The sequence below is a fragment of the Rhinatrema bivittatum genome, chromosome 6, assembly GCF_901001135.1.
Source record: "Rhinatrema bivittatum chromosome 6, aRhiBiv1.1, whole genome shotgun sequence".
Lineage (NCBI taxonomy): Eukaryota > Metazoa > Chordata > Amphibia > Gymnophiona > Rhinatrematidae > Rhinatrema > Rhinatrema bivittatum.
In genome coordinates this window covers 242,619,470-242,645,343 of record NC_042620.1, presented here as the reverse complement: position 1 = coordinate 242,645,343, position 25,874 = coordinate 242,619,470, and the positions used below count along the sequence as shown (strand labels likewise).

Genomic DNA, 25,874 nt, shown 5'->3' with positions numbered 1-25,874 from the left:
GATTTACGCTGCTCTGAGCGCTACCTAACTGAACGCAACCTGCCCGCTGGCACAATGCGAAGGCGATCTTAGCCCGTCCAGATCCTGGGCGGACGCTCCCTTTTTTTTTCAGACATCACGCCCCGGAGTAGCAGGAGGAAGTAATGTGAAGGAAGGTTTCGCGGCTGAGGGGCAGGGGACACGGAGGCGGGGCGACGGAGGGATTGAGACGTGAAGTGCGGGAAGAGGAGGCTCTCTGGGAGGTGCTTTGCTCTCTTCTCCGCTCCCTTGCATATTAATGTAGGCTGGAAAAAAAAAGGCGATGTTACGGTTAAGAGGCGGCGGGAGAAACGGGAAAAGGAGGTACTGAGGGGGCGGGGAGGTGGGAGGATCGCATGGGCCGAGGAGGGAGCAAGAGTAAAGGATGAGGGAGCGTGAGGCGGAGCAAGCGCGGAAAGAGGCGGGACTGGAGGGAAGGAGGAGGGGTTGGAAGGCGAGGATGGGGGGGTAGGTCTGGCTGAGAAGAGGAGAGATGTCTGCTGGCCGAGCCTCACTCAGGTTCAGGGTTTGAGGAGGTTGCGGGGCGAGGCGACCTCGGTAGGACGTCCTGACCCAGGCACTGAGCGTGGGCTTTGGAAATGGGAACCTGCGTCTGGAGCAATCTCCCTTTTCTCTTATTCAGTTTGAATGGCTTTCAACTCTCCAGCAATGTCATAAGCGCCTGTTCCTCTAAAGGTAAGGACAAACAGAAAAGCCCTTAGGGCGCTTTAGTTTTGCTTAATTATCCTGTGTTCCTAGAGCAAACGCTGCAGATGTTCTCTCTCTCCCCCCCCTAATTCCTCGAAAACCTCGCTGGTGACAGAAAGCAGGAGTTTGCTCTTTCTCAGCTTCCCTTGCGCTTCTCGGCACGTCCGCCAATTCCTTAAGGCACCCGCCTTGGAAAGCAAAAACTTTTCTCCCCTGTGCGGATGCTGCCTCCCCCGACCTTGTCCTCTGCCGCAAGCAGCGACTGAATCATTGTGAGCTGAGCAGGGGACCGATAACCCCCAGAGCTAAAACCTGGTTTCAGTACCCGCACAGCAAATGCAAATCGGTCTCCCGATGGCCCGGCCAGCGGCAGCTCTGGTATTTATTAGATTAGGAGTGTATTATTAGATTAGGAGCGTATTGGCAGACAGCTTCCTGGTCCCGGTTAATCATTGCCTCTCTTAAGAAAACAGTGAGCTCCCAGCTGCAGTCCCAGTTCAGTAAAAACTAATGATGAATAAAACCAGTGCTGTCCTTGATTTATTGGGCATGCATCTTATAGAATGGCATTTGTAGCACTATTCAGCAGCACTAGAAAGTATTAATGTTATTGGTTAATCCTTGTTTATTTCCAAAAGGAACAACATGGTTAGATGTCCCGTCCCCCCTCCCCCCAGTCAATGACTTTTTTTTTCAATTAAGTTTCCAGTGATTTTGTTTTGTTCCGGAGCCTGTGACTTGTTGCACTGTAGCAGCTGAAGTATGGATTGTAGACCATCAAGCTGGGAAAATCAGTTCCCTAAGATGCAGAGGGTGCATGGGTTTTACTGATTGTAAAGGGTCTGATTTACAGCCTTTATATATCAAGGTCAAATTGCGCTTTTTTTTTTTTTTTGCCTTGTTAAATGCATGAGTGTGACTGGTTGCTGAATATGCCAGTCTGTATCAATACTGTAGAAGGCTAGCCACAACAAAAGATATTTATTTATAAAGGACCATTCTGGTACAGGTGCAATAATCCTGTGTTTGACTTTTTAAAATTCTTTGACCTGAATTGTTCAGAATAAATGTACAGTTAAAAAAATGACTAGAGAGAGAAAAAAATACAGGGGCCCTGTAACACTTTTTTGTAAATAGGTCCCATAATTTGTGTACCTTTTGCTCTTTTTTGGCCAGATTCATTAAGGCTTTCCTCCCATTTTGTGTCTGAGAAAAATCCTTCCTGAATCAGGTACTTTGTAAAATAACACACGATAACGAGTTTTCAGGTAGGCACTAGCATGGTTGCAATTAGCATATTTTTGAACTTTTTAACCTGAGAGGGTTTTTTTTGTTTGTTTTTTTTTGCTAGATGAAAATGTTCAGGGGGTAGACGTTAGTCTAGTGTAGCAGAAATGACAAGAGGCGAGTGGCACTTTATAGAGCTTTCCTAGGGCATACATCTAAGGAAGTGGATTCTGTCTTCAAAAGCTCATGCCTTTTGTCATTTTGCTAGATGATTAATCTGGCTTTTCATTTTTCATTGGGGCTGTTTTTAGTTCTTAGATTGTATAAGTTATTTTACTATCTTCTGATATTGGTTGACTACCTTATTTATTTTTTACAAGAAGTGTCTTAAGTATTAGATGCTGGAACACTTTTTTTTATTATTTGTATGAAGCTTATAGTTTTTATGGTTTAGCCTTGTATGTATTTTATTCTTATTTTTATGTCCCGTTATTTCATTTTTATTCTGTGAAGCACCTTCTAGTTGTGTGAATTGTAAAACTAAGGCTTATGGGCAGGATTTTAAAAGCCCTGCGCGCGTAAATCCGGTCGGATTTACGCGCGCAGGGCACTCGCGCGCCTATTTTGCATAGGCCGCCGGCGCGCACATAGCCCCGGGACGCGTGTAAGTCCCGGGGCTTAGTAAAAGGGGCGGGAGGGGGCGGGTCAGGGGGTGGTTTGGGGTGGGTCCGGGGGCGTGGTGCCAGCCCGGGGCATGGTCGAGGCCTCTGGACCAGCCCCTGGGTCGGGTGATGGCGCACCAGCAGCCCGCTGGCGCGCGCAGATTTACACCTGATTTCGGCAGGCGTAAATCTGCCAACAAAGGTAGGGGGGGTTTTTAGATGGGGCCGGGGGTGTGGGTTAGGTAGGGGGAGGGGAGGTGGAAGGAATGTTCCCTCTGAGGCCGCTCCAATTTCGGAGCGGCCTCGGAGGGAACAGGCAGCGCGCGCCGGGCTCGGCGCGTGCCGGTTGCACAAATGTGCACCCCCTTGCGCACGCCGACCCCGGATTTTATAAGATACGTGCGGCTACGCGCATATCTTATAAAATCCAGCATACTTTTGCTCGCGTAAATTTATAAAATCTACCCCTAAGTGCATAAAGCTTGCTTTGACAATTATCTCAAATAACTGGCACAGTGTTACAGTAACTGCTCTTTGCAATGCATAACTTGTACACAAATACTTCTTAAAAGCCAAAGTATGTGTTTAAATTCCATTTCCACTCCCAGAACACTCACTTGTGCATAGTTTTATGTGCACAAAATCCACATGATTTTATCAGGAGCTATTTGCATGCATAAAGTCATGCTTTATGCACATAAATGTCTTTTCGAAACTGACCCTCTTCGTGTCCACCAGGCTATTCATTTATTCAAGAACCAAGACTGGAGAAATGGAAGTAGTTGCTTTGATATTTGGTTCCTCTTTGCTTGTAAATCAAGTTGGAACAGCAGCTAATCACAATACTGAATTTATTGTATTAAAACTGGCAAGTTATGATAGCTGGGAACTTTTATTGGTATATAGACTACTGAAGGGTGAAGGACTTGCTGAGTTGTTAGATTTGATTTGAACATTTATTAATATCCTCAGTGTTTTCAATCCGTGGTGATTTTTTTTTTTTTTTAATAAACATGCAGAAAAAAATCACATCATGGTTTCAAGTGAGTTAAGTAAACTATTTTAACAAGTGTTTTATTTGCAGAATTTATAACTCATTTAGGCACTGAGTAAAGCACAGCATAATATTAAAACAAGTTCATACAATACTTTCATAAAATATGTAAAGCAAAAAACAGTAAACCATAAGTAACAAGAAAAGATCAAACAAAATATCTCAGTACACATAACGCTCACTGCTGCCTTTTGTGCAATGTGCTCCTTATGAAAATTGGCATAACTTATGTCCTTTGGCAACATGCAAGTTACCTGGGGTGTTATAAAATTTCTCCCCCCACCCCTTATCTACCTTATAAATGGCCTGTGACCGACGGCCCGCAAATGCGCAGTAGAGCGCAGCTCTACTGCGCATGTGCGGGCAAGGACGTCGGTCAGAAAAAAAAAATGGCGGTGGGGCCGCAGGAGCGGGAGGAGAAGCAGCGGCGCCGCGCGCGCGCGGTGCCGCTACTTCTCCTCCCCAGATCTGCCGGCAGATCTCGGGGGGGGGGGGGGGTGTCACTCCCGCGCCCCCCCCCCCCCGAGATCTGCCGGCAGGAGCGGGAGGAGAAGTAGCTTCTCCTCCCCAGATCTGCCGGCAGATCTCGGGGGGGGGGGGTGTCACTCCCGCGCCCCCCCCCCCCGAGATCTGCCGGCAGGAGCGGGAGGAGAAGTAGCTTCTCCTCCCCAGATCTGCCGGCAGATCTCGGGGGGGGGGGGGGTCACTGCCGCGCGTGCGGGAGTGACACCCCCCCCCCCCCCCGAGATCTGCCGGCAGGAGCGGGAGGAGTTAATGGAGCCGGGTGAGGGTTGCGGGAAGTCGCGCTTACGGCGCCGGGAGGAAATGGAGGTGGGGGTGGGCTGCGAGGAGTTGCGAGTACGGCGTCGGAAGGAAATGGAGGCGGGTGAAGGGAGGGACTGAGTGGGAGGGAGGGAGGGACTGAGTGGGAGGGAGGGAGGGAGAGGGGGGACTGAGTGAGTGGGAGGGAGAGGGGGGACTGAGTGAGTGGGAGGGAGGGAGAGGGGGGACTGAGTGAGTGGGAGGGAGAGAGAGGGGGGACTGAGTGGGAGGGAGTGAGGGAGAGGGGGGAGAGAGGGAGGGAGGGACTGAGTGAGAGGAGAGGGAGGGTGGAGAGGAGTGGGTGGGGGAGGGGGGTGGTGAGGGGAGAGAGAATGAGGGGGAGGTGAGAGACAGAGGGATGTAGCCCGTTTTAACGGGCTTAACGGCTTGTTATATATAAGCTAAAACTGACCCTTTTGTACCTAGCCTTGTGAGCCATGGTGGAAAGGGAGAGTAATCAAAAATAATAATGAACAGTAACACCATCTTCATGACTTCAACTGCTGGACATGGTAAATGCCAGTACAACCCTCTGGCCTTGTAGTGCTTAGTCTCCAGTCCCTGCCGTGTGCGTTTTTTTATGAAACAGAAGTGGGCAGTCTCCCCATTTTGTGCCTGCCTACTGTGCTGATCTGTCTTGATCTCTGGCCTTCTTGCAACTCTTCCCTTCCCCCCTTAAGGACCCTTAGTGTCTATCCTATGCATGCCGGATTATTCTGCCACCACGTTTGGATCCTACCTTGTCTGCTGGAAGTCTGATTACTTTTCAGCCTGTGGCCCAGTACAACAAGAGTTATGAGTTCTGTTTATAATGTTCAGGAGTGGCTTGTCGTGTAATTTTACTGACAGGATTGCTCAGAGCGCTGCGGTGTGTCAGATAATACAACTGACATGACTAGTCAGGACATCAAATACTTTACGATGTTGTTCCTTTAAAACACTGATAACTTGTTGTTTGATATTGACCTGATAATTAAAAATATTGTTTACATGCTGTTTTGAAAAATAATACATGTAAATTTGCTGTTTTTGTAAAAAATATTTGTAAATTTATGTACAAGTCAAATATTTTGTGATGTTTTACAAATTAAAGTACAATCTTTTTAAAAATAAGAAAATATAAACAAGTTTTGTTTTTTTTTTTAAACTCCTGTAATAACTTTATTTTTACTTATTGAGAAATTTTGAGATGCCAGTGTGTCTATGGACCAGCCTCTTTCTCCCTGCTACACCAATACGCACTCTTGCACACCAGAGTCTCAAATCTTTCAGTATCTAGCAACACCTCTGACAGGTAGGCAGGAAGGGAGTTTGAGAATAAAGCTCTCTTGTTCATATAAATATATAGAAAGAGGGAAAAAATCTCTGTAGCTAGCATGCAGAAAAGAGCACTCCATTCTTTTCCCCACTTTCCCTCCCTCTCTCTCTCTCTTTGCTTCTTGCTGTCTGTGTGTGCGTATAGGAATAACAAATATATAATGTTAATATAGTCAAACAACAAAAGTAGGTAGCTGCACTCTTGATGTCACCAACAAATTTGTTGGGAGAACATCTGTTCCAGAAGAAAGAAAGGAAAGGGAGATATGACACAAACATTTTAAATCCATATAAAAATTCTGTTTACATATATTTAAAGTGGTAGCAGAGCAGACAATTTATTAGGAGATCAGAGAGGAAATTGTACTAATCTGCACTCAAAACTGGTAACTTCCTGACACCTGTAAGCACATTGTTACCATGAAATATAAGGACGTAGTGCAGACTTTCAGGGTTGGCTGGAGGATATGTTCTGCAGAAAAGGGAATTGTGTGCCAGGTAAAGCAAAATCAACCAATTGCATTCAGCAGTTTTCTATTTCTAAATTCTCCTTGTGGGACATAAAATCCAGGTCATGGTACTTTGAATGTTAAATTTTTCATTCACTTCTAGGCAATGAAATACTTTCCAATCTTTGTTTGACTTAATTTTCTCATTCAGCATGTCTTTCACTTTTCTCATTTTCTGGTTATGTCTTTATTTCTTTTTAATTTTCTCTTTGGTGACCTTCCTTTTTCTTTTCTCTTTTGGATTTCTCTGCCTCTTTCTTTCTGCTGTTTTTCCCCCTTCTCTTTCTACCTGTTCTGTACCTCTTCTTTCTCCTCATCCAATTTCTTCTGTGCTGCCTTTCTTTTCCTCTTGCCTGTGTGTCTCTCTCTCTCTCTTCCTCCTGTGCACTCTCCCTCCCTCCCTTTGGCCAGTTCTTCTCTTCTTCCATCTTATGCTCTCTCTCCTTATTCCTGTGCTTTCTCACCAAGACCAATCACCCTGCACGCTCTGTAGCCCACCTGCCTCCCAGAATCTGTTCTCCTATGTATACCTCCTCTTGACCCTCTGCAGTCTCTCCCCGTCCTCATTCATCTTGAGATCTTGCTCTTCTCATCCTTCCTCCTGGGCAATATCATCACTTCACTTTTCTCCATCTATGCTATCCTCCCCTCACACTTCCTTCTCACTCCCTCCTCCTGCATTATATCCTCTCCCCTTGTTCCTGCATGCCCCCCCATTCCTTCTGCAAGGGCTGTTTTCTCCCTCTTCCCCACTTCCTTATGCAGATATTCTTTCTATCCTTAACACCTTTCTCCTGTGGATGCTTTATCCACCCCCTTCTATTCTCTAATGTCAGCACGAGCCCCCATTTCTTTCACAACTCCTATTCTTCAGCTTAATTCACTCTCCTCTCTTCCCTAGATTAATCCCTGGTGCTTTCTTTCCCCCTCTCCAACCTAATCGCTGTGCTGCTGTGTCCATTTCAGCCCCTCCCTCAAGTCCTTAGGGAAAGGCAGCACCAGTGGTGGGAGGGTAGGTGAGGGATTATGACTCAGACTAGCTTTGCTTTGCTTTAAGCCTTTTTCCACTCCAGCCTCGCCCTTTGCTCCTGTTCGCTGCAAATTGTTGGGGAGTGGAAGGGCTGTGAGTGATTCTTGCTCTTCTCTGCTGTGTCTGCTCCATATTCAGCCTCTCCCCTCCTGTTCTGTAATAGACTGGAGGGTGAATTGAATTAGAGAGTAGAGTAGCTCTCTTGTCTGCTTCAGCTCATCCCTCTTCTCTCCTATTCCCCACATGCTGCCACAGAGGTGAAGGGCTGCTCTCTGCTGAGTGAGGTTTGGGACGCTGGCCAGTAGTCATGACATGACCTCACGTGTAGTGATGCTGCTTGCTCCCCAGCCTCTCTTTCTGTCCCACAACTCTTCACCATTTTGCTTTTCTATACCTTACTCTTCAAATAATAGTCCACAGCAGGAACCATCTCTTCCCATAGGGGCTGATTTTCAAAGGGGTACATGCGTAAGATACGCGCGTAACCCCCGAAAAGCTGCCCCTTCCACCCCCTGCGCGTGCCGAGCCTATGTTGCATAGGCTCAGCGGTGCGCGGAAGCCCCGGGTTGTGCGTAAGTCCCGGGGCTTTCCTGGGGGGGCGTGTCGCAGCCGGTGCATCATCTGGGGGTGTTCCGGGGGTGGGGCCGCAGGCGTGGTTCCGGCCCCGGGGCGTTTTGGGGGCATGGCCGAGGCCTCCGAAACTGCTCCCGGGCCGGGTAATTGTGTGCTGGCAGCCGGCCGGCAGGTGTAACTTTTATAATAAAGGTAGGGGGGTTTAGATAGAGCTGGGGGTGGGTAAGGTGGGGGGAGACAGAAGGAAAGTTCCATCCGAGGCCGCTCTGATTTCGGAGCAGCCTCAGAGGGAATGGAGGCAGGCTGCACGGCTCGGCACACGCAGGCTGCCGATTTTGTTCTCAGGTGTGAGAACAAAAGTACGCGCGCGCGTACTTTTTAAAAATCTGCCCCATAGTGTTTCTTCTCCTCCCTACCCATCTAGAACCACTGGTTTCTGAGCAAGCTAGCTCTTCTTGTAGCACTTTTCCTCCTTCTCCTGGCCTGTGTGGAGATCGATTCTTCATCCTGCCATTGCTGCATGAACTGACCCTTCTCTTAATGCTCTTCTGCCTTCCCAACCATAATTGCAAAAAAAAAAAAAGAAATTCATCGATGGTTATATTTGGGGAAATGCTCTTTTAGAGAGCACGTTTAGCTCCTTAAGTTTCCCTCTGTATGGCTTATACTGCAAGCCCTGCAGCATTTTGAACTGCCTCCAGCTTATAAACATTCGTTTGTAGATGTGATCTTCAAAATTGCACTCAGTAGTTCTCAAGGTGGGATCTCAGCAGAGACTTGGCATTGACAATCCGTCTCCATGTCATCAGTCCTCATTTTATAACTCTTATCCCAATGCATTCTGATGGGCAATAGAGTGGACTTGCATTAATAAATCAAAACTTGGCTCCCAACCCATCGGATATGGAGTTGTTCTAATAGGTTACCATAAACTTAGTGGCACTGTCTCTGTTTGTCAGTAACAGGTCTAGTGTTGCCTTTCAATTGAATGGGCTCATTAACCAGTTGCTTGTGAAGAATCTTCCCCTGCCCAACACCCACATTTGTTGACCTCGTAGCTGGTTCTCTCCAAACTATATACGGTAGATATATAATTCCCCCCCCCCCCCCATTTAACACCACCACTGCTAATAGCAGTGGCATAGCCACGGGTGGGCAGTGGCCCACCCACTTTGGACCCCTGTCCACCCAACTGGAAGTGGCCTGTTGGAGCAATGCCATCGCGGGATCCCTTCCCCTTGACGGCGACGAGGAGGGCTGGAGCTGCAAGGCCATCGTGGGATCCCAGCCCCGTGACGGCGGTAGTAGGACTTTGGCTATGCCTAAGGAAAAGACCCTGCGTGTGTGAGGGAGAGAATGGCAGTTTGAATGAGTGCATGTGTGAATGAGGATGGGAGCCGGGGGGGAGGGGTGGGAGAATGAAAGCGTGTGAGTGGGGGGGAGAGCACATGTGAGGGAGTCTGTGAGAGAAAGTGTGTGTGTGTGGGAGGGAGGAAGGGAAGAGACACTGAAAAGGAATTGGGAAATGAGCAACATGGGAAAAAGACATCAGGACCAACTGATTAGAAAAATACAAACATAAGACAACAAAGGTAAAAAAATAAATAAATCTGAGATTTTAGCAAATCGAATATGCCATTTTTGGAATGTGCATTCCTTATATTTTTGTATTTTGCTCTTTCTTCAGTATTCCTCAGTTCAGAGACTAATTTCTCAGGCTTTCTATTTTGGTTTTGTCTGCATGTTTCTGTTTCTAATTTGTATTCTCTTGTTAGGTAGAGGTCGGTCTCCGTTTTGCCTGTGTGTGTATGACTGAAGTGCAGTATTTCCGCCTGCATGTAGCTTCTCTGTAGCAGTTCAGCTTGTTCTGTTACTCCAGTACCTGATGTATTAATATTCTAGGCCCTGGTGTAGTATTTGCATTGCTGCTTTTTCATAAGGTTGCTGTTATTTGAATCCTGAGAGTCAGTGCTGTGACTGTATGGTATGGCAAGGTTCTAGATGTCTTTCTTTGCAGGAGCTTGTGTTACTTCACAAAATAGCAATGGAAGGATATTTTTTGCTGACCTGTCACCAGAATTTGAATATTTTTTCATGTTAGTAGTAATGTGAATTGTCCTAGCTCTGCTCTGCACCTGTTCTGATGATTAATGATATTTTATGATTTCTGGCTTTCTGCAAAGAGGATTCATGAAATAATAATTAATTTTTGTTTTATTACATGATTGAATCTGATTGTTTTCTTTGCTTTTTACATGATATACCTGTTCATTTATAAACTGCAATAAATATAAAAAATTAATACAGATTAATAAGGAATTTTTAATGCTGGTATGTGCTTGAAATAATTGAGGTAAAATATTTTTACGTTTCATGCATGATGCATAATGGCTGTTGCAAACTACTTAGAAAGCCATTATAGGGTGCAGTATATGGCATTATTTATCAATAAGAATACAACTAGTAGGTCTCAGACCTGCATGCCTATAACCCACCCATGTTAACCTTTTGCCCACCCAAAAAAATCAGTTTTGGCTTTGCCAATGGCTAACAGAAGTTGTGATACATTGATTCAGAGATTCAGCAGTCTAGTTCTTGAGGGTCATGAATAGGTCTTATCAAGAAAACAAAGCTATGAAAAAATAACGTTGTTCTTGACACAAGACTCATTGCATGCATATACATGCAATGTGTATTCACTGTTGATATCCTGGAACCAGATACCTGAATTGATTGGGTCTGTTTGGTACATCACAATCTTTAATCCTATTTTATGAGATTTTCTGATCCTTGCTGAAACTGCAGTGGAGCTTCCCTGTGACTTTCTGTCTAAAAAGTCCCAGCTATGGTTAGAAACCCATCAGGCATGCAAAACTAGAAGTCTGTTGCAAAATTCTACAGGTGAAATTTTAATGTAGAACTTTTTCAGCCTTTACTAAAAATGATTCTCATCATGATTTTAACTTGATAATGTAATGGTTAATGAGCCGAGGTTTGGTAGATATTTAACTTCAAACTCTTTAAGGTATGCTTCATATTTCATTTCTCTTATTGATTGTGTTTAAATCAAATGGATTTCTATCTTGCTCTTCATGCGCTGTTCTCCATCTCTGCCATTGCGTTCATCTCAGCATACACTGTTAACTCTGTTCTTACCCTTCTGCCCCCCACTGTAGAATAGTGAATTGCATATATCCTGCACATGTAGCTATAGCGCTATGAAGCACTATGATCACTGAGCTTACCAGAGAATCATCCAGCACGGATGACATCATTCCTGGGAGGACGGAACTAACTTTGCAAAAGGCCTCTGGCCTGCAGTAAGAGCACGTACATGTACACATGCTAAAATATATATCGATTGGCTATTAAAGGTAATGGGTGTGGATTATGCAGATGTCTGGTATCAGCAATCCCAGGACCCTTATAAGTCTGAGCACACACGTTAGAGCACTGGGCAGATTCTGAATTATACACCATTTGCTTTGTATTCATTTCTTCCGCGGGGAAACCACGCCTTTCCCCTTTTCCCCATTAATAAACCTTTCACTGCATAACTTCTTTGGAGCTGGTATTCATTGAATTATTGGTCAGAGGTTATCACCATTAACACCACCTACATGATCAAACTAAAGACCACTCTCTCTGTACTGCTTTCACTGCTTTTTCCCCTATTCTAAGGGGTCTTATTCTTGTGAGCCCCATTATTTATTGTTTTAGGGAAAAGCTCAAAGCTTGGTACTTTTGAAAAGCATTTAGGTGTAGTTCACTTTAGGATCTCATTTGAATGAAATATTGAATTTCTATTGATAGGTTGGGTATTGTGGGAATCGACATTCTGTGCTACAGAAGTGTGGTGATGGGGAGGATCCCTTGGGGTGGGAGGAGAGAGAATGGGTGTTGGCAGAATTATTGAATGTATTTTTTATTTTTAATGTAAAACATCCTGAGGTCTTGTATGCATTGCAGATTATCAAATGTAAGTATAAACTGTAGGCCCACTAGCCTACAGGATGTATTTAATTTAGTTTCTTTTGATTTTTTTTTTTTTATGTGAACAGAGTGTCTCCCACCCCCGTCCAACCTCAGGGTTATAGTGGAGGATCGGTTTATCCTAACATGGACATGGTCCCCCTCTGAAAACATTCTTCTCAGTCAAGGATGTATTCTAAAGTACAACAGCATGGTGAAAGGCAACAGTGAATCCAAGGTAAGAGGGATTCACGTTTTCTAGCAGGCTCATATTCCTACAGTATAAAACATACTATGTCTATGGATTGAATACCGATGGTGTGTTTTGTTTTTTTGTTTGTTTTTTTAAACCAAACATGAGACGTGATAATCCCTTGTGTATATATATTTATAGGATCTGGGGGATTTGCTTATCTGCTTCTTAAGTGTACAGCAGAAAATTAGTAGTGCTACTTTCTCCTTAGATGCTAACTGAAGTATCACAGTATAAAAGCGAACAAGTGGTTGTCATTACAAAAAAATAAAAAGAATTTTAATTGGTATATGTGTAATGGTTAATGGTGTTTGGGTGGATCCTTGGACACTGTGGCAGCTGACCACGCCCACGGGGGCAGTCCCGTGAGGGACCACAGTGTCAGGCTAAACTCCGGACAGACAAACACAGATTTTGAATCTTTGATTAAACAGTTTATGGAACCACCAGAGGTGGCAGTAATGAGTAGTGGTTGTAGAGCCCGGAACGCTGGAACAGCGGATCCTCTGTGGCAGTACTGTAGTGGAAAGAGACTGAGAGATATGAGTACACAATAAGATTAGCATTCAGAGTCCCAAATAGAAATAGGAGAGCTCCGAAAACAGGGAGAGCAGGCCCTCGAGGAGCAAGTACCTGATCCCTTAGAGCAGAGAGATCCAGTAGCATTGTACTCACTAGCAGTAGCAGAGATTCCACTAGACGAGAGGTCTGGCACCGGAGCAGAGAGCAGGCCCTCAAGGAGCGAGTACCTGGTTCCGGCGAAGCAGTACTGTAGAGAATGTTATCTGTACTCACAGATGGTGACTGTAGTTAGTTCTTCCAAGTAGAAGGTAGAGGTTGCAGACAGCAACATAGGGAACATGGACCCTTGAGGAGCGAGTACCAGTTTCCTGATAGCACCTGAAAGAAGCAGGCCCCCGAGGAGCGGGTATCCTGTTAGCGACCCCGAAGGGTAGTAAGAATTCCAGGTAGAGCTGGAGCGGCGGAGTAGCTTAGGAACGGAGAGCGAATCCCATCCATACGAATCCTGTTGCTAGCAAATACTGTAGGCAGATATATCCTGGAGTTGTGACATCAGAACAGGGGGACGCCCCTGAGGTTCGCGCCAACATGAAGATAAAGATGAGGGCTGCATGCGTACGCACCCTAGAGGTACCTTGAAGGAGAATGGCGGGAGGCAGCACCAAAGCTGGTCTGGAGACGCCGGAGAGAACGTCAAGCAGACGCCGTGGCAGCCATCAGTCCAAGGTGAGCGGGAGGAGCCGCAAGTAGAGAGAGGTAGGCAGGGCGAAGCCGTTGAAGGCCGGATGCAACAATAAGGATATACTCAACACATTATCGCTTCACAGCTGCAAGACATGGGGTACAATCCATTGACCAGGATTTCAACATCTGAAGTTCATCTTTATTTCAAAAATTTGGTTTTAAATGTTCTCCAAAGCAAGTACCCGGTGCCAAAACATTGTCTGTGTCAGGTTTGTGCACCATATAGTGTGTTACTTTTTCCTGCATATTTTTATGATAGTTTAGTGAATATGCATTTGGACTCTCACTGCTTTTTTAGTGTGGTTGTTTTGTTTTTAAATAAAGTGGGTTTTATGCATGTAACTCCTTTTGAAATTTCACTGAATTTTCCAAAGTTTTTACGCAGGTAAATGGGGCTTTGAAAATTGCTACGATAGAGGCTACATTTATCTGTTCGAAAATTCACTCCTGTATGTTTTATTTTTTAATACAATTCTCATAAGCTCTTTCCTGCTTTCAAAGGAGAAATACACTTTTTCAGGTTCAGACCACTTATCTGTGATCAGTGCACACATGACGTACCTTGACCGCTGAAGCCTTCTGTTTCTTGCGCCTGTCTTTCAGTACTTTTGCCAGAGTGAAGTGTGCCAAGTTTTCTTCACCCGTAGCACAGTTCCGTATCTTGGAGTAGTGGCAGCTGAAATGTTAACCACCCTTTTTCTCAAAGATCTAACTAAGATGGGAACATATGCAATGACGTATGCAGTGTTGACTATACAGCTTTCTTCTATTGGGTTTTGTTGGTGTGCTTTCTTCTTTCTTGTCTTTCTACTCACCTTGTCGTTTTGTTTTTGTTTTTTTTTAATGTGAGGGTTGGTTTCCTGTTTTCTACTAGGTTTTTTTTGGCTTTTTTTTTTGTTTTGTTTTTACCTTTCCAAAATGTTTCAGGAGCCCATAATGCTGCAAGCTGCTCGCGCATTCTACTACATGCATGCCTTGCAGTTTATCTTTTGAAAATTGCCTACCAGGTACAGGCATACAAAGTGCCCAGGAAGGTGGGCAGCTGACTGGGGGTTGGACAATGCATGTGCGATTTGAAAATGAAACGTATACATACATGCTCTTTCCTCCCTTTGATTTAAACATTCCCCCCTTTTCCTCTTCATTCTCCGCGCCCCCCCCCATGGGAATACCTCTTTTTAGTCTGGCTACAATGTGCGAGCCTAATTGTAACTTCCAGCCACTGCAAGGGAGATCAGCATAAACCAGGACAGTCATTTCCCCTGGCGAATAGGATCTGTCTGAATATTGCCTACTCTGTACATGGTGAAAGATAAATGCAGGGGGTCAACAAGACAAGGGCTTTTACCCCTCAGGAAAACTAGCCGGGCTCCAAGGCAGGATTAGGTCGGGAACGGCCACGATGCAGGTAGTTCTGCATTTGAAAAACCTTACACGCGTTATGGTTTTGGTTTTATTTTCAAAGAAATAGTATCCATGAGGGGGGAGAAAAAGCAGATGAAAATCTCCGCGGTTTCCCTAGGCAATCTTCAAAGGGAACTTTCCCTTTGCGTCTTGGTGTAACGGTCACGGGGGAAAAGCACCAGCGGAGTTCACAGCAGTGAAGGGTCCTTTTGAAAATCGACTCCATTGAGCACTGCGTGAGGTACTGTGGAGTAATTTTGCCTGTTGTTTCTTTTTTCTTTTCCCTCCACGTTAGGTTAATGAAGGGCTTATAGTTTTTAAGGTATATTGAGTAATTCATGGGCATATTTGTATATGAAGACCCTTATTTAACATTGGTAATTGATTTGTGGTGTTTCATGCACAAAATCTAAATTAGTTTAGTTTGTAGACATTCATGGGTCTTATGTAGATGTTTGCCAAATGCCTGTTATAAATACTAAAGATGCCATAGTTATTTTAGGTTTTTGGATTTATTTTTATCCACCTTTCTCTGGTGACTATATAAGATTTTGCAGAGAGCTGCTTTGTTCAGATTAAGTAATTCCCTTCTAATAAAAGTGCAGCCAGTGTCAGGTGAGAAACCTGTGTTTTATCACCCTGTGGTTGTTTAGATCAAACTTATTCTCACTTTTTCTGGGACAACTGTCATAAGGGGTGCAGGTGTGTGTTCTCCTATTTTAGCATGCATTTTCCTGGTGCAAGTTAACTCTGGTATGTAATGGGTTTTAACTCCTAAAAAAAAATGTGCGCTAAAACAGGAGTAAAAACCAGTATTAAGATTAGCATGGGTGTGGGGACCTCCGGTCATGTGCTGACCCTACAGATAGTGCGTCTGCACTGTTCCCGCTCTTGACTACTTACTTTAATCAGATTACTGCCACAATCTCACTTTCTCTGCTGAGATGTTTTTGGCCAAAGAACCAAGTAAGCAATCGATACCAGAGTTGTGGGCTGATAAAGGAAACAAACAACCCAAAACGGCCCCGAGGACAAGGCGCACTCGGCAGGCGAAGGCTGAAACTGAAATCCTATTGGCTGCAAAATCAGAGCATGAAGCCTTCCTTAAGAATCTAATGGAACAGTTCTCTGAGAAGATCATTCACAAGCTAGATTCCTGTTTGGGGGGGGGGGGGGGGGTCTTAGTAGAAAAGGTGGCCAGGAAAACGCGACACGCATTGAGGAATGAGACCAAGATGGTGGACATAGAAATGGTCTCATGGGTGAGTGCTAAAGTCGATTTAAAAGTAGATCGCAACTACAAGGTGATTATTGAAGAAAACAGATAAACTGGAAAATCGTTCGCGCAAATGTAACATAAGGATTCTTAGTGTTCCTGAGCGTGTGGAAGGCTCTGACACAGTAGCTTTCTTCTCAACATGGCTACCGACCCTATTGCATCTCCAGACCGGAGGAGATAGAATCAAATTGGACCAAGCGCATCGAGCTTTGGCTTCAGAACCAGAGAGCGACAACCACTCATGGGCTGTTTATAATAAAGCTACATAATTACACAGACGAGTAAAATTCTGGCTGCAGCCTGAAATCTGAAAGATTTGTCCTTCCAGGATAGTAAGATCATGTTTTTCCCTGATTTTTCGATGGAATTACAACGCAAATGACAGGTATTCTTGGGGGTCAAAAAAGGGTTGCAAAAGCTGAACTTGCGATTTGCTCTGCTGTACCCTGCAAAATTAAAAATCTTTGCCCGGGGCCAAACCATAATTGTGAACACGATCCACAAAGCAGAAAAATAGCTAAAAGATAACAACAATGCTGATGTCCCCATTTGATCGGGGGCATTTCCTTTTTTTTGGTTTTTCCTCTTATCCATACTGGCGGTGGTCAACCTATTTCTTGTGCACTGCAAGAGTTAGTGTGGATAGGGGTTTCCTGCGATCCTGACCAAGAGCCTTGGTTTTACCTTCCCTCCCAGTGCCTTTCTTTTCCTGGATCTACCTTTTCTTGTTTGGACCAGATTAGGCCTGTCGTTTCTGTTGACATCTGGTGGAACTTGGATGTCAGAAGATGTTTTTCACATTATTTAAGCTTTTTATTTTTGCCTTTGAAGTTCTTTTTGGTACTTCGATCGGTCTATGTGCACAAGTTTTCATTCAAAGACGAACCATGTTCTGCCCATGACTATTATGATTTATTTAAACAATTTTCTTCACTAAATCACTGACTTTGCTGGTATTGCATTGCTGGGGGCAATTACTACTAATATGTCTACTTTTTCTTGTGTCAGCTCAGCATATATTTTGTTTTTCCTATTACATTAATGTGTACTATGAATCTCTATTTATTGTACATTTACTCATATGCATTGGGAGGATGTAGTGAAGGCACAAAGGTGATTGAAGGGGTGTTCTCTGGATTCCTATAAGGGCTTAATTTTGGGGGTCTCTCCTGCCGGGGTTTAGTCGTCATTTGGCAGGGGATAAAGAGGGTTTTGTTCTTGGGAGAAAAATGGGATTGGTTGGATTAATGGTCAGTCTCCTTCAGTCAGGATGGATATCTCACTGGAGTGAACGCAGGCTAGAAGGAGAGGGGTTTTCTATGTCTGTTAGTGGGGTAGGGATGAGAGTGAGGGCGGAATGGTTAGGTTTACGGTTAATTTGGGTTTTAGGTTGATGGTTAATGGTGGAGGGGTTTGGGTAATTTTGGGGGTAATTTGTTGGTCCATGGATTGATTGATATGATTTTCTGTACACTGCAGACAGGCTTTTGCACTGTTAAGAATTTGATGGAGACATTTCATTTGTATGATTACTCTTGTCTTAATTCATTCAGTTTTTCCTCCCACTTCTTTATTTTTCTTTTTATTATACACAGTATCAATATTTCTCTGCTTATTATGTCAGATTGGTGTTATGGTGAAATTAATTGTTTATCTCCCTGAGCGTAAGGGGTATTTCTTCTCCCATTAAGAGGAAGCATATTTTACAATTTGCACAGAAGCAAGGAGCACAGGTTATTATGCTCCAAGAAACATACTTGACGAATACAGAGCCTGAAAAGTTGAAGTAAGGTTGGGTTGGAGCGGTGTATTACTCCTCATACAATGCCTGCAGTAGGGGGGGGGTTTGTATACTGATAGATAAAAATCTACCCCTTAAGCTGAGTCGTCAGCATAAAGACTTAGATGGTCAATATATTGTGCTTGATTTGTGAACATTTTAATTACTCTTTCACTTTAGCAACTGTATATGGTTCTAATTACGACCAAGGGGTATTTTACCTTGGCTTGCTAGACACCTTTGTGGTCTTTGGAACTGCCCAGTTGTGTGTCCGGTAGAGAATGGAATGTATGGTGAGATGCAGATAGGCTGAGACTATTTGTCTAAAACAAGGAACACCCTAGGGCAGGGGTCGGGAACCCATGGCTCGCGAGCCAGATATGGCTCTTTTGAGGACTGCATCTGGCTCGCAGACAAGTGTCGCCACACTTTCCCGCTGACCCAGCTGCTCCCGGTCCTCCTCCGCCCGGGCTTAAAATGCTGTCAGCCCGGGCGGAACGCGGCAGGACAGCTGGAGTCAGCGGCATCGGCGTGCTCTCTTCTTCCCGGCCCCCCCCCCCCCCCCCGCGGCCCGGAAGAGGAAGTGGAGAGTATCGGGTGCGTGCGCGACAAGAAGAGGCCACGCTGGTGCGCTCGGCATCGGCCCGAAGAAAAGAAGACTGCAGCGCGGCTCGGAGGAAAATGAAGAGCTTCAGCCGCGGCCGATGGGACTCCGCCTCCACGAGGGCTGAAAATGAAGAGGTTAGCGTTGGGAGGAGGCTGCCGCTGCCGCGAGTTCCCGGGGTGGGGGAGAGAGAGAGTGAATGAGCGAGCAAGCATGTGTTTGCTCGCTCATTCACTCTCTCTCTCCCCCACCCCCACCCCGGGAACTCGCGGCAGCCTCCTCCCAACGCTAACCTCTTCATTTTCAGCCCTCGCGGAGGCGGAGTCCCATCGGCCGCGGCTGAAGCTCTTCATTTTCCTCCCAGCTGCGCTGCAGTCTTCTTTTCTTCGGGCCGATGCCGAGCGCACCAGCGTGGCCTCTTCTTGCCGCGCAGGCACCCAATACTCTCTACTTCCTCTTCCGGGAAGGGGGGGGGGGGTCGTGTGTGTGTGTGTGTGTGAGAGATTGCATGTATGTGAATGATTGAGAGCCTGTACATGTGAAAGAGAGTATGTCTGTGATTGAGAGCCTGCCTGTGAGAGAGAGAGCATGAATGTAAGTTTACCATTGGGAACCTGTATGTGTAAGTTTGTGATTGAAAACCTGTTTGTGTGAAAGAGTATGTGTGTATGATTGAGATTCTTTGTGAGTGAGAGAAATCATGTGTATGTATGATTAAGAGCCTGTGTGTATAAGTAAGAGAGAGATCATGTGTGTCTGTGTGTGATTGAGAGCTGGTTTAGGTGATGGAGCATGTGAGTATGTGATTGAGAGCCTGTGTTTAAATGAGAGAGACAGACCATGTGTGTCTGTGTGTGATTGAGAGCTGATTTAGGTGAGGGAGCATGTGAGTATGTGATTGAGAGCCTGTGTGTAAATGAGAGAAAGAGAGGACATGTTTGTAAGCATGTGAATGAGTCTGTGTGTGAGAGAAAAAGACAGCATGTATTTATGTGATTGAAAGCCTGTGTGTGTGTGTAAGCGTGAAAAGATAGACAGCATGTGTGTAAATGTGTAATTAAGAGCCTATATAAGTGAGAGAGAAAAAACATGTGTATATGTGAGTACTGAGAGCATGTGTGTATAGGTGTGTCATTGAGAGCCAGTGTGAGAGAGAACGCTGGTATGTGACTGAGAGAGGAGAAAGTTCCAAGCAAATCACCCCACCTCCTGCTAATTCAGAACAATCTCAGGACACCTGGATATCAAACGTTCCCAGGTATGCAGAGCAAAAAAATTTTTGTATCCTTATTATTTTTCATTACTAGGTCTTTGTGTCTGCTATTTTGAAATATTTTGTTGGTATCTGGAAATGTTTTATATGAGTTTTTAATTATTGGATATTCCACTCATCAGCTGTTTTGAAATATGTTCTTTTTGTTAGTACAGTTTTACTGCTGATGATTTTATATTTCTTGATTTGTTTTATAAGGATGGGTGATGTTTCTTTTTTCCTTTGTTACACTGCATACAGAGACTCTGACTTGTTGCAGTTTCCAATTCAGTTTTTTCTGCATGCTTCTTGTTATGCGTTTTGGTTTCTTTATTCTATGTTAGGTGAGGGACAGCACGTGATTCAGGTGAGGTTTTCTGCTGGCGTGTAGTTTCTGTGTAGGACTCTATAGCAGCCTGACTTGGTCCGTTTTCCTAATAGGAGATGTATTGGTGTCTTAAGGCCTGGTGTAATATTTTCAGAGACTTATTGTTCTTTAAAAGTGTGATCTTACATAACATGCCCACATTTACTTGTATTTAGTTTTAAACATATTGTATGGCTCTCATGGAATTACATTTTAAAATATGTGGCGTTTATGGCTCTCTCAGCCAAAAAGGTTCCTGACCCCTGCCCTAGGGCATCTGCTATTAGAGAGCTCATAGACACACTTGCCTTAACTGACATATGGAGATTTCTATATCCGATGGCCCATGATTATACCTTCTACTCTCTTAGGCATAACTTGTACAGTAGATTTGATTATTTTCTCTGCTCCACTCCTTTAGTAACTAAAATTCATGGGAGTGACATCTTAAGTCAGCATTCTATCTGACCACTTGCCCATAGTACTCATGCTGTCTCTAGGGGATATACCACCTCGCAGTCCTTTATGGCATCTAAATACTGCTTTATTAGGACATTCTCACTTATCCGCCCTACTGAAAGATGCTATTGAAGAGTTTAATATCTTTAACCTGATAGAAGATTATTCCCCAGTTCTTAGATGGGAAACATTTTAAGGTTTGGTTCTGGAGTCAGTTAATCAGCTTTGTAAACTTTCTTAAAGAGCATTTGACTAAGGTTCAAGCCTTAACTACTAAAATTAAACAATTAGGTAGTCGCGCTTATGTTGATCTCTATCTCGCACTTATAAAAAGTTGGAGGCCTGTCGGAGGGAGTTACGTGTTCTCAAAACTGAGAAAATTGAATGGCCTCTCAAACTAGTGAAATTGGAATTCTGTCAATATGGGAATAAAGTGGGAGCCTTCTTGGCACGGGCAGTGCAAAAGAAGGCTAGGAGAACCCCTATCCTGTGAATTAAAGGTGGTCGAGGTAAAGATATTTCGTACCCCAAGGGTATTGAAAAGGCTTGTTTGCAATATTTTTCTCAGGTATACTCCTGAATCTACTCAGACTCCTTTGGATGACATCTCTCGGTTTCTAGATAACTTGGAGCTCCCAGGGGTTTCCACTGCCGAGGCCGACGTGTTAGCAGCCCTAATTACCATACTTGAGATACAGACTGCGATTAAGCTCCTACCGGGTGGTAAATGTCCAGGGCCGGACAGTTACTCGTATTGACTTTAAAAAAAAAAATTCTCTCAGAAGTGACTCCCTTTTTAATGCCTCTTTACAACCGATGGGGTCCCTGTAACTAGTTTAGGAACATTAGCGGACACTACTATTTTTCTCATACTTAAGCCTGGATGAGACCTCAAGGAGTGTGGCTCATATAGGCCACATTCCTTGAGGTCTCCTCTTAATTCAGATCTGAAGATCCTAGCTAAGGTACTGCAGAATCTGTACTTCCCTGTTTAGTGCATAGGGACCAAATTGGCTTTGTAAAGGGGATGGTTTCTACTTTTAATACCAGACGATTGTTTAATATCATTCACTTGGCCAAGAAAAAAGGAATCTCAGGAGTTATCTTATCTTTTAGATGCAGAAAAGGCCTTTGACCAGATATCATGGTCTTTTCTGTTTTGATGTTCTTCGTCATGTTGGTCTACTAACCAGTTTCTCAAGTGAATCAATGCAATGTATGCTAATCCTAGAGCATGGCTTCTAATTAATGGCTTCTTATCTTCCTCTTTTTCCCATCATGTGTGGAACCCGGCAGGAATGCCCTTTATCACCTTTGGCCGCTGCTATCCATTCCAACCCAGTGATCCAGGGGGTTAAGATAGGATGTTCAGAATACAAACTACCCCTTTATGCTGACTATGGCAAACAGATGTTGGGAATTATTAGAAAGGGAATGGTGAATAAAACGCAAAATGTCATAATGCCTCTGTATCACTCCATGGTGAGACCGCACCTTGAATACTATGTACAATTCTGGCCACCGCATCTCAGAAAAGATATAGTTGTGATGGAGAAGGTACAGAGAAGGGTGACCAAAATGATAAAGGGAATGGAATAGCTCCCCTACGAGGAAAGACTAAGGAGGTTAGGACTGTTCAGCTTGGATAAGAGATGACTGAGGGGGGATATGATATAAGTGTTTAAAATCATGAGAGGTCTAGAATGAGTAAATGTGAATCGGTTATTTCCTCTTTCGAATAATAGAAGGACTAGTGGGCACTCCATGAAGATATCATGTGGCACATTTAAAACTAATTGTAGAAAGTTCTTTTTCACTCAATGCACAATTAAACTCTGGAATTTGTTGCCAGAGGATGTAGTTAGTGCAGTTAGTATAGCTATGTTTAAAAAAGGATTGGATAAGTTCTTGGAGGAGAAGTTCATTACCTGCTATTAATTAAGTTGACTTAGAAAATAGCCACTGCTATTACTAGCATCAGTAGTATGGGATAGACTTAGTTTTTGGGTACTTGCCAGGTTCTTATGGCTTGGATTGGCCACTGTTGGAAACAGGATGCTGGGCTTGATGGACCCTTGGTCTGACCCAGTATGGCATGTTCTTATGTTCTAATTTATTTAACCTCATTATGGACTTCTGCCCCTGAGTTGTTAGCACTTATACGACACTATGGGAATTTGTTTATAAAGTTAACTGGGACAAATCTGAAGTGTTCTCTTGGGGTGAGATAATTAATCTTCGGATTGTCTGCATGCTTTTCGGAGGGCGACAGATGGATTCAAATATCTGGGTGTCTTTGTCCCTAAAGATTGGCTCAAATGTTATGCTTTATAATTATGCGGCTCGTCTTGGTTCTAATAATAAGAACTTGGCGGATTGGGCGGACTTCCCTGTCTCTTGGGCTGGAAGGATCACTCCTAGTTCAAGACGCCCATAGTTGCTGGGTGTCGGCGTTATCCAGTTGAGTGCACTGGCGGTCTCTAATTTGGAAATCAGGTGAACCAGTCCTAGTTAATAAAGTTAACCAAGTTAATCAAGTTTTTAGAGCACATATATCCACAATTGCTTTTCGAGAAGAATACTGAAGAGCTAAACTTCCTCCATGGGTATATGTAGGCTGACATCAGCTTTGAAATCTGACTCCGTCTTCCATCTGCTATCAAGAGTACACTAATACCCATTGGTCCTGAGTCCATCTGTCTACACTAAGGAAAATGAAATTATCAGGTAAGTAATTTCTCCATTAGGGCTACACAGTCTAACCTGGATTCTTGCTTATGTCAGCACTGTGAGGAAGCCCAGGGAGAGTTGGCCTCCCCAGACTTTTCTAAGCCCGGCTTCTCCCATTCAGAGGATGGGCAGCCACAGCCTTAACAGGAAGTACCCAGGATCTGAGTAACCCTGGGACTGGGTCATCTATGGGAGAGGGAAATTTAGCAGCACCTACCCCAGTACCTCCTGGGCTAGGCACGGACCTGGCCGCCTTCGCTTGGGTGGAGTTCTTTCAAGGCCTTCAAGCAGTGGCCTTCCATTTTAAATTCTGTTGGTGTACATTTATTGCGGGCCTGCACAGCAGAGCTCGCACTAATAGCAACTGCCAGCCTAGTAGAAACTCTGGGCAATGCACCTATAGCTAGATGAATAAAGCATAGTCTGTCTGGATGGGCACCAATAGTTAAACAGTACACACTTAAGTACTACGTGGCGTATTCTAGCCAACCGTTCAGAAAAACAAAAAAAAAAAAGTATGACTGGTGCCTACCTGAGAGCTTTCATTGGAAATTTAACTCCTGGATCTGAAATGGGAGTAAACTTGCTTTTCTGGTAAAAATGTCTATTGTTATGCCCAATGTGGTAATCCACCTCAGACCCAGGAGGATTTACATTCCAATGTACACTGTCTAGGGTGGGTACCTATAGCTGAACAGTACTTCAAAGTCTAGATGCACAGCACCAAGTGCATAGCATTCAGCTGAAGGTGCCTTCCTAGCAGCTGTAGGTGCAAACCCAAGAGAGCTTGCACCTTCTTTGGTGTGAGGTGGAGTAAACTCAAATTTCTGCTGGCCAAAGTTAATCTATTGCTGCGCCCAATATGTTAGAAAGGCACTACCACATGAGCAGAGCAATAGACTATCATGGCCACCAGAAATGTGAGTTAACCTTTACTCTACCTCAGGACAAGGAATTAATCTGAAAATCCACTTAATTACATTCAATCAGGAGTGCAGAGTTAAGCACGTGAAATTGGAAGGAATGTGACCAAAATGAACTCGCATGCAAGACCATTTTGCCAAGTGAAATCAAAGGGTAAGCTCTCTGGAATAGGCAACTACAGCCATTTGAGATGCACAGCATCAAAATGTGTTCAGCTGTAGGTGCCTGCCCTAGAGAGCGCTTACCTTTTGATTTCACTTGGTATGCCTTGTCCAAATGATCTTGCGTGTGAAATTATGCCCAGTACTGAACTTGCATGTAAGGTCATTTTGGTCACACTTGTTCCAACCTCAAGCACTTAACTCCTTACTCCTGTTTTAAAGCACCTTTTTTTTTTTTTTTTCATTAGTGTGTATTTTTCAGTTTAAATCACATTTTAGTGCAAATTTTTCATTTAGTGCACATTTTTAACCCCTATTTGATTTGCATCCCATTAGCTTACTGCATCCAGTGGGAACCCTCTATTCTTAACACATGGGTTAAATTTTAGAACAAGTATTACTTAACTCCAATTTTAGCATGGGCTTTAGTACATTGGCCCCACTGAACACAATTTTTGAGCTCAGAATCCATCTCATCCTGTGCTTTGTTTTTCATTTATTCAATAAATTTCACTCATAAGGTTGTCTAAAACCAAGTTTTCTATCCATTTAGATGCGGGACATAATCCATTATCGATCTGTGGATAAAGGACTAGACCTAAATCATGAAGTTTGTCTCAAAGTGAGAGCAGAATGTGCTAATGAAACTGGCTCATATGGAGAAAGTGACTGGACAAAGGCTTGTACATTACTTTCTAAAGGTAAGGTCTCTTTCTTGAGGGCTAAGTTATTTGTTTTTACTACAACAGGGTGTGTGTGTATGTATATAGGGATATATAAACTAGATATGGGTGTAATATGTAACCTACACTTCTTTATATGGGGGGGGAGGTGTCACACTTCCTAGCACCGCTGTAAATTGACCCATTCAGTACAGTATTGGGAATATGGGTTCTGTGAATAGGACAGGATTAATCTGTAGGACCCTAAGAGGATCTATCTCAAAATAAAATAAGTCCATGCTCCAAGTATTGTGCTCCAAACAAAAATAGACTACTGATGAGATTCAATGTCAGCATACAAAAATAGACCTCAGTCCAGAATATGAAATCCAAAACAGGAAACAGTTCCTTGAATTCCAAAATCACAAAAAAGCAGAATTATTTTCCTGCTCAAAGTTCACAAACTCACAGGACTTCCTTGGTATTCCCAACAAGGCTACTATCTTTCAGCCCAATGAAATACTAGTCTCTCCTCTTCTCCTTATCAAATGTACTCATAGATAATAGGCTTCACCAGAAAATCCTTTTCTTGATGTCTGTTTGGAACTTCCTGGGTTACCCTGTCACATGTAAGAAAGGACACGCTTTCTTCTGCAAATCCAGTGAAGCCCCCAGGCAGAGTTCAGCTCCTTAACTGCCTCTCCTCAGTCTCCCTATAAGATGTCTGTACCACCAGATGACCAGATGTACATCAGGAACTCCAGATGACTTCTCCCCCAACTGACTCAGTCACCTTTTATAGAACTCCTTATTACTGATCCACCAAGGGATGAACCATCCT

General features: G+C 44.0%; 1 protein-coding gene across 3 annotated transcripts in view; it reads left to right on the top strand.

Moving 5' to 3' along the window:
• The first annotated feature begins 479 nt into the window (after nucleotides 1-479).
• Nucleotides 480-25,874, top strand: part of IL13RA1 (interleukin 13 receptor subunit alpha 1) — a 160,801-nt gene continuing 135,406 nt past the window's right edge. For 2 of the 3 annotated variants that reach the window (XM_029606688.1, XM_029606687.1), the window contains exons 1-3: nucleotides 480-714; nucleotides 11,982-12,130; nucleotides 24,925-25,072. In XM_029606688.1, the coding sequence (XP_029462548.1) occupies nucleotides 618-714; nucleotides 11,982-12,130; nucleotides 24,925-25,072 (394 nt within the window). In that variant the 5' untranslated portion in view covers nucleotides 480-617. The remainder of the gene's footprint in view (nucleotides 715-11,981; nucleotides 12,131-24,924; nucleotides 25,073-25,874) is intronic. The other variant, XM_029606689.1, reaches the window with a different exon arrangement.